General features: G+C 34.6%; 1 protein-coding gene across 1 annotated transcript; it reads right to left on the bottom strand.

Annotated features, from left to right (window-relative positions):
- Nucleotides 1-1,399: 1,399 nt before the first annotated feature.
- LOC127285563 (mucin-2-like) lies at nt 1,400-7,387 on the bottom strand (the record flags this gene model as incomplete). The annotated part of the gene is made up of 5 exons (XM_051311654.1): nt 1,400-1,726; nt 1,844-2,203; nt 2,952-3,009; nt 6,612-6,910; nt 7,028-7,387. Coding segments are annotated over 5 exons (1,404 nt in total), but the record flags the coding sequence as incomplete, so codon positions are not given.
- Nucleotides 7,388-9,647: the final 2,260 nt, after the last annotated feature.

Below are 9,647 nucleotides of genomic sequence, written 5' to 3'. Positions count from 1 at the left end.
GTAAAAAATTTTAAAATATTTTAAAGCATTTCACTTTTTTTAGCATTCTACAAATTTAACTTGTTTTCAGTTACATAATCAATTATTTATGTAATTGACTAGTTATTAAACTTTCAAGTATACGTTTTACGTACTTTGAATATATTTACTACTAAAAAATGTCATGTATAATGAGTATTTGGTGTTAAATTATTTATGTATATTCTAATAATGGAAAATAAAAATTTTAAACAATATTTTTAAATGCAAAAAATATTTTAAATTTCAATTATATATAGATATAAGATAACTTAAAAATCTTTTAGTATCATAAATATCTTAAAATATTTATAAAAACTAGAGTAAAATCATAATTATTTTTTTTAATTTCAAAATTTTTAGGGAAATTTTTAGATATCTGAATTTGTGGACAACTAAGCTTTTCAAGTATCTTTTTTTCATATCGATATTATTAAAAATAAAGAAAAAATTTTCATTACGAATTTAATTACTTTTTAAATATAATAAACCTCCACAATAAGGGTTGCTGTGGCCTTGAGCCCCTTGGGATCCTTTCAGAAAAAAATTGACCTGCCCACAAAATGCAGTGAGCAATAGTCAGTTTTCAGAAAACGTCAGGCTCATAAAATCAATTTTAGTCAGAATTAGTCAGCAGCATCACAAAACTTCAGAATAGTCTTAAAATGTCAGGATTTCTGACGTTTTGAGACTGAATTCTGATTTTATTTTTAGCAGGGCTATCACGAAGCTTAAAAAGGTTCAGTCAAAATATGGTGATAGAGTCGTTGCGGAAATCAACAAAACTTTCAACGTCTTCCTGCCTAGCCGATTTTACAAACATTTTGAACTTGAACCTGACACCTGGACATCAATGATGGAGGCAGCATCCAACAATACGCTCCAAATGGTCTACCTTGGAAGACCGTATAATAATATGGAATTTAAAGAAAATGCTTAAATATAAATGTTATTTATATGTATAAAAAAACTATTTTTTTATATTAATAATAAAAAATGAAAAATTACAAATTTAAATATGAGTTTTAATTGTTTACCTATTTCATATAATAAAAAGTCATAAATTTATTTTGGTATCAAAAAAAATATATATTTTCATTGTATAAAAATATCTATAAAATTGAAAAATTACAATCTTATTTTAATAATACTATATATAACAATAATAATAATAATAATAATAATAATAATAATACTTGTAATCATAATAGTTATAATAATACTAATTATAATAATAATAATAATACTAGTAATAATAAGAATAAAGATCTTAACTAAAATCTCAAAAAGAAACAACTTAAATATATATATGAATATCACAAAAAAAATGGTATATAAAAAAATGATTAAAAAAAGGAATAAAAAAATGATATTTTTAACATTATTTAAATTTTCTGAGGGAATCATGCCTGAATTTTTGTAGATTATTGTAAATATTTAAAATTTGGTTGTCTAATTGTGCATTTATTTCTGTTTCTGTTTGTGGTAGTGTTTGTCGTGGTGGTGTTTGTCGTAGTGGGCTTATTGGAGGTGCTGGTGGTGAAAGGTGTAATGGTACAACAAAATTTTGTACTTCCTCTTTAGTAGGTGTTGGTGGTGTGCGTGGTGGTGTAAATCGTAAATTAAGTTTTGTTTTCTGTAATGTTTTTTTTGTTGGTACTTGTTTCTTTAAATTTTTCCGATTTGTTATTGGTTTTGGTGTTTCAGGCTGTTTAAATTTTGTTAAGGTTTTTATACTTGTAGTGCTTTGAGTTTTTGGTATTTGTTTTTTACTTAATTTTTGTTGTGTTGGTATTTGTTTTATTTGTGTTTCTGTTTGTTTTACTAGCCTTGATATTTGAGTATTTTTAATTATTTTAGGTTTTTGGTTTGGTTGTGCTAGAGTTTGTGTTAAAGTCTTTGGTTTTGATTGAATTAGAGTTTGTCTATTTGTAATTGTCTTTGGTTTTGATTGTGTTGCAGTTTGTGTTTTTAATATTTTTTGTGCTACTGTCTCGTTTAGTTGTGTAGTCTGAGTTTGTGTATCTGTTAGTCTTTTATTGAAAATTAATTTTGTTGTGGAAGATCCTTTTGCGGAAGTAACAAATGATGATAATGTTTCACCAGGCATTCGATGTTGCACTTCCGTTGGGTACGTTATTTTTGTTGTCTTGGGTGTGGCTATTTTTTTAAATTGCTTCTCATCCTGTTAACAAAAGAAATAAATTTTACAATACTGTATGTAAATGGAAAAAAAAGGTATTGTGGAAGCAGCTTAATGTTACAGTTAGACACAACAAGAGTAAGAAAGAAACAACTGTGTGCGTACCCTAAGGAATACATAAAACTCAACTATTACATGTCATTTTAACTGTGCGTGTACCCTAAGGAATACTCAAAGCTCGGCTGATGCATGCCGTTAAGATGGATGTACAATTGTAAAGTCACGTAAAATTGATACGTGCTGATGTATGACGTCACATAGAACGTACACGTATGAACAGACCCACGGAGAAGCACCTTTATGAAAACATGTCGTGTGACGTCATACGTCCCACGTAGAACGTATTAGCATGTAAGTCACAGGTCGAGTTTGTTTAACTTTATTAATTTACATGTCATTTTAACTGTGCGTGTACCCTAAGGAATACTCAAAGCTCGGCTGATGCATGCCGTTAAGATGGATGTACAATTGTAAAGTCACGTAAAATTGATACGTGCTGATGTATGACGTCACATAGAACGTACACGTATGAACAGGCCCACGGAGAAGCACCTTTATGAAAACATGTCGTGTGACGTCATACGTCCCACGTAAAACGTACCACGTATGAACGGGCCCATGGAGAAGCACCTTTATGAGAACGTGTCGCGTGACGTCATAGGCCTGCGTTCGAACGTGTCAATTGTAAACCCAACTTTACAACTGTGCGCGTACCTTAAGGAACACTCACAGCTTGGTTGACTGCAACTGTGCGCGGACCCTTAAATGCATTCTTACTCTCGTTGTACCTTTAGAATACATGGAAACTAAATAATATGTTTTTTTCTTATAGGTTAATATAAATTTAAATGATTAAAGTTTAATTTAAGAAAATAAATATTAATAATAACATTATAAATTAAAAAATGTTATAACAATATAATTAAAAAATTTTTTTACTTGTATCTTTGTGTAAACTCGCGCCCAATGGTATGAATTTATAAATTCAGGCATGATCCTGAAGTCAGGCACAACCGGGACTTTTGAAATGTACGGTCCAATCTGAGATTGCCATGAGACAAAAGTTTGGAACGATCAAATGAACGAAAATTTTTTTTTTTCATTTACTAATAAAAACCCAATAACATCACTCAGAATAGTTAATAATACAATAATTATCAATAAAAAACCAAAACTATTCACATTAAGGGTGAAAACAACCCTTAATCATATTATGTCTATTGAGAAAAAAAGAATGTCCAAATACAACAATTTGGTGTTCGGCTTTTTTCTTAAAAATACCCCCAAAAATTTTCTAAAAATATACCCCACCAAAATCCATTATCCACATGCGGCGCTCGCACCCCTAAAAGCCACCCCTATAGGTGGTGAAAAATAAAAGTGTCATTTTTCACCCTTTGGTGTTCGGCTTTTTTCTTAAAAATACCGCCAAAAATTCTCTAAAAATATACCCAACCAAAATCCATTATCCAAATGCGGCGCTCGCACCCCTAAAAGCCACCCCTATAGGTGGTGAAAAATAAAAGTGTCATTTTTCACCCTTTGGTGTTCGGCTTTTTTCTTAAAAATACCGCCAAAAATTCTCTAAAAATATACCCAACCAAAATCCATTATCCACATGCGGCGCTCGCACCCCTAAAAGCCACCCCTATAGATGGTGAAAATAAAAGTGTCATTTTTCACCCTTTGGTGTTCGGCTTTTTTCTTAAAAATACCGCCAAAAATTCTCTAAAAATATACCCAACCAAAATCCATTATCCACATGCGGCGCTCGCACCCCTAAAAGCCACCCCTATAGATGGTGAAAAATAAAAGTGTCATTTTTCACCCTTTGGTGTTCGGCTTTTTTCTTAAAAATACCGCCAAAAATTCTCTAAAAATATACCCAACCAAAATCCATTATCCACATGCGGCGCTCGCACCCCTAAAAGCCACCCCTATAGATGGTGAAAAATAAAAGTGTCATTTTTCACTCTTTGGTGTTCGGCTTTTTTCTTAAAAATACCGCCAAAAATTCTCTAAAAATATACCCAACCAAAATCCATTATCCACATGCGGCGCTCGCACCCCTAAAAGCCACCCCTATAGGTGGTGAAAAATAAAAGTGTCATTTTTCACCCTTTGGTGTTCGGCTTTTTTCTTAAAAATACCGCCAAAAATTCTCTAAAAATATACCCAACCAAAATCCATTATCCACATGCGGCGCTCGCACCCCTAAAAGCCACCCCTATAGATGGTGAAAATAAAAGTGTCATTTTTCCACGTTTGGTGTTCGGCTTTTTTCTTAAAAATACCGCCAAAAATTCTCTAAAAATATACCCAACCAAAATCCATTATCCACATGCGGCGCTCGCACCCCTAAAAGCCACCCCTATAGGTGGTGAAAAATAAAAGTGTCATTTTTCACCCTTTGGTGTTCGGCTTTTTTCTTAAAAATACCGCCAAAAATTCTCTAAAAATATACCCAACCAAAATCCATTATCCACATGCGGCGCTCGCACACCTAAAAGCCACCCCTATAGATGGTGAAAATAAAAGTGTCAATTTTCCACGTTTGGTGTTCGGCTTTTTTCTTAAAAATACCGCCAAAAATTCTCTAAAAATATACCCAACCAAAATCCATTATCCAAATGCGGCGCTCGCACCCCTAAAAGCCACCCCTATAGATGATTAAAATAAAAGTGTCATTTTTCACCCTTTGGTGTTCGGCTTTTTTCTTAAAAATACCGCCAAAAATTCTCTAAAAATATACCCCACCAAAATCCATTATCCACATGCGGCGCTCGCACCCCTAAAAGCCACCCCTATAGGTGGTGAAAATAAAAGTGTCATTTTTCCAAGTTTGGTGTTCGGCTTTTTTCTTAAAAATACCGCCAAAAATTCTCTAAAAATATACCCAACCAAAATCCATTATCCACATGCGGCGCTCGCACCCCTAAAAGCCACCCCTATAGGTGGTGAAAAATAAAAGTGTCATTTTTCACCCTTTGGTGTTCGGCTTTTTTCTTAAAAATACCGCCAAAAATTCTCTAAAAATATACCCAACCAAAATCCATTATCCACATGCGGCGCTCGCACCCCTAAAAGCCACCCCTATAGATGGTGAAAATAAAAGTGTCATTTTTCACCCTTTGGTGTTCGGCTTTTTTCTTAAAAATACCGCCAAAAATTCTCTAAAAATATACCCAACCAAAATCCATTATCCACATGCGGCGCTCGCACCCCTAAAAGCCACCCCTATAGATGGTGAAAAATAAAAGTGTCATTTTTCACCCTTTGGTGTTCGGCTTTTTTCTTAAAAATACCGCCAAAAATTCTCTAAAAATATACCCAACCAAAATCCATTATCCACATGCGGCGCTCGCACCCCTAAAAGCCACCCCTATAGATGGTGAAAAATAAAAGTGTCATTTTTCACTCTTTGGTGTTCGGCTTTTTTCTTAAAAATACCGCCAAAAATTCTCTAAAAATATACCCAACCAAAATCCATTATCCACATGCGGCGCTCGCACCCCTAAAAGCCACCCCTATAGGTGGTGAAAAATAAAAGTGTCATTTTTCACCCTTTGGTGTTCGGCTTTTTTCTTAAAAATACCGCCAAAAATTCTCTAAAAATATACCCAACCAAAATCCATTATCCACATGCGGCGCTCGCACCCCTAAAAGCCACCCCTATAGATGGTGAAAATAAAAGTGTCATTTTTCCACGTTTGGTGTTCGGCTTTTTTCTTAAAAATACCGCCAAAAATTCTCTAAAAATATACCCAACCAAAATCCATTATCCACATGCGGCGCTCGCACCCCTAAAAGCCACCCCTATAGGTGGTGAAAATAAAAGTGTCATTTTTCACCCTTTGGTGTTCGGCTTTTTTCTTAAAAATACCGCCAAAAATTCTCTAAAAATATACCCAACCAAAATCCATTATCCACATGCGGCGCTCGCACCCCTCAAAGCCACCCCTATAGATGGTGAAAAATAAAAGTGTCATTTTTCACCCTTTGGTGTTCGGCTTTTTGCTTAAAAATACCGCCAAAAATTCTCTAAAAATATACCCAACCAAAATCCATTATCCACATGCGGCGCTCGCACCCCTAAAAGCCACCCCTATAGGTGGTGAAAATAAAAGTGTCATTTTTCACCCTTTGGTGTTCGGCTTTTTTCTTAAAAATACCGCCAAAAATTCTCTAAAAATATACCCAACTAAAATCCATTATCCACATGCGGCGCTCGCACCCCTAAAAGCCACCCCTATAGGTGGTGAAAAATAAAAGTGTCATTTTTCACCCTTTGGTGTTCGGCTTTTTTCTTAAAAATACCGCCAAAAATTCTCTAAAAATATACCCAACCAAAATCCATTATCCACATGCGGCGCTCGCACCCCTAAAATGCCTGAATTTTTGTAGATTATTGTAAATATTTAAAATTTGGTTGTCTAATTGTGCATTTATTTCTGTTTCTGTTTGTGGTAGTGTTTGTCGTGGTGGTGTTTGTCGTAGTGGGCTTATTGGAGGTGCTGGTGGTGAAAGGTGTAATGGTACAACAAAATTTTGTACTTCCTCTTTAGTAGGTGTTGGTGGTGTGCGTGGTGGTGTAAATCGTAAATTAAGTTTTGTTTTCTGTAATGTTTTTTTTGTTGGTACTTGTTTCTTTAAATTTTTCCGATTTGTTATTGGTTTTGGTGTTTCAGGCTGTTTAAATTTTGTTAAGGTTTTTATACTTGTAGTGCTTTGAGTTTTTGGTATTTGTTTTTTACTTAATTTTTGTTGTGTTGGTATTTGTTTTATTTGTGTTTCTGTTTGTTTTACTAGCCTTGATATTTGTGTATTTTTAATTATTTTAGGTTTTTGGTTTGGTTGTGCTAGAGTTTGTGTTAAAGTCTTTGGTTTTGATTGAATTAGAGTTTGTCTATTTGTAATTGTCTTTGGTTTTGATTGTGTTGCAGTTTGTGTTTTTAATATTTTTTGTGCTACTGTCTCGTTTAGTTGTGTAGTCTGAGTTTGTGTATCTGTTAGTCTTTTATTGAAAATTAATTTTGTTGTGGAAGATCCTTTTGCGGAAGTAACAAATGATGATAATGTTTCACCAGGCATTCGATGTTGCACTTCCGTTGGGTACGTTATTTTTGTTGTCTTGGGTGTGGCTATTTTTTTAAATTGCTTCTCATCCTGTTAACAAAAGAAATAAATTTTACAATACTGTATGTAAATGGAAAAAAAAGGTATTGTGGAAGCAGCTTAATGTTACAGTTAGACACAACAAGAGTAAGAAAGAAACAACTGTGTGCGTACCCTAAGGAATACATAAAACTCAACTATTACATGTCATTTTAACTGTGCGTGTACCCTAAGGAATACTCAAAGCTCGGCTGATGCATGCCGTTAAGATGGATGTACAATTGTAAAGTCACGTAAAATTGATACGTGCTGATGTATGACGTCACATAGAACGTACACGTATGAACAGACCCACGGAGAAGCACCTTTATGAAAACATGTCGTGTGACGTCATACGTCCCACGTAGAACGTATTAGCATGTAAGTCACAGGTCGAGTTTGTTTAACTTTATTAATTTACATGTCATTTTAACTGTGCGTGTACCCTAAGGAATACTCAAAGCTCGGCTGATGCATGCCGTTAAGATGGATGTACAATTGTAAAGTCACGTAAAATTGATACGTGCTGATGTATGACGTCACATAGAACGTACACGTATGAACAGGCCCACGGAGAAGCACCTTTATGAAAACATGTCGTGTGACGTCATACGTCCCACGTAAAACGTACCACGTATGAACGGGCCCATGGAGAAGCACCTTTATGAGAACGTGTCGCGTGACGTCATAGGCCTGCGTTCGAACGTGTCAATTGTAAACCCAACTTTACAACTGTGCGCGTACCTTAAGGAACACTCACAGCTTGGTTGACTGCAACTGTGCGCGGACCCTTAAATGCATTCTTACTCTCGTTGTACCTTTAAGGCGCTTGTATACCTCACCGATCCCGAGTATACTTCCGTCGTGTACCATTGGAGTAAAAGAGACACAATTATCTTTTGTCTCTTTTACTCCAATGCTGCACGACGATAGAATACTCGGGATCGGTGAGGTATACAAGCGCCTTTAGAATACATGGAAACTAAATAATATGTTTTTTTCTTATAGGTTAATATAAATTTAAATGATTAAAGTTTAATTTAAGAAAATAAATATTAATAATAACATTATAAATTAAAAAATGTTATAACAATATAATTAAAAAATTTTTTTACTTGTATCTTTGTGTAAACTCGCGCCCAATGGTATGAATTTATAAATTCAGGCATGATCCTGAAGTCAGGCACAACCGGGACTTTTGAAATGTACGGTCCAATCTGAGATTGCCATGAGACAAAAGTTTGGAACGATCAAATGAACGAAAATTTTTTTTTTCATTTACTAATAAAAACCCAATAACATCACTCAGAATAGTTAATAATACAATAATTATCAATAAAAAACCAAAACTATTCACATTAAGGGTGAAAACAACCCTTAATCATATTATGTCTATTGAGAAAAAAAGAATGTCCAAATACAACAATTTGGTGTTCGGCTTTTTTCTTAAAAATACCCCCAAAAATTTTCTAAAAATATACCCAACCAAAATCCATTATCCACATGCGGCGCTCGCACCCCTAAAAGCCACCCCTATAGATGATTAAAATAAAAGTGTCATTTTTCACCCTTTGGTGTTCGGCTTTTTTCTTAAAAATACCGCCAAAAATTCTCTAAAAATATACCCAACCAAAATCCATTATCCAAATGCGGCGCTCGCACCCCTAAAAGCCACCCCTATAGGTGGTGAAAAATAAAAGTGTCATTTTTCACCCTTTGGTGTTCGGCTTTTTTCTTAAAAATACCGCCAAAAATTCTCTAAAAATATACCCAACCAAAATCCATTATCCACATGCGGCGCTCGCACCCCTAAAAGCCACCCCTATAGATGGTGAAAATAAAAGTGTCAATTTTCCACGTTTGGTGTTCGGCTTTTTTCTTAAAAATACCGCCAAAAATTCTCTAAAAATATACCCAACCAAAATCCATTATCCACATGCGGCGCTCTCACCCCTAAAAGCCACCCCTATAGATGATTAAAATAAAAGTGTCATTTTTCACCCTTTGGTGTTCGGCTTTTTTCTTAAAAATACCGCCAAAAATTCTCTAAAAATATACCCAACCAAAATCCATTATCCACATGCGGCGCTCGCACCCCTAAAAGCCACCCCTATAGGTGGTGAAAAATAAAAGTGTCATTTTTCACCCTTTGGTGTTCGGCTTTTTTCTTAAAAATACCGCCAAAAATTCTCTAAAAATATACCCAACCAAAATCCATTATCCACATGCGGCGCTCGCACCCCTAAAAGCCACCCCTATAGGTGGTGAAAAT

Source organism: Leptopilina boulardi, unplaced genomic scaffold (assembly GCF_019393585.1).
Source record: "Leptopilina boulardi isolate dan_hultmark-lab unplaced genomic scaffold, ZJU_Lbou_2.1 LbouV2_335, whole genome shotgun sequence".
Lineage (NCBI taxonomy): Eukaryota > Metazoa > Arthropoda > Insecta > Hymenoptera > Figitidae > Leptopilina > Leptopilina boulardi.
This window is presented reverse-complemented; position numbering and strand designations above follow the sequence as displayed.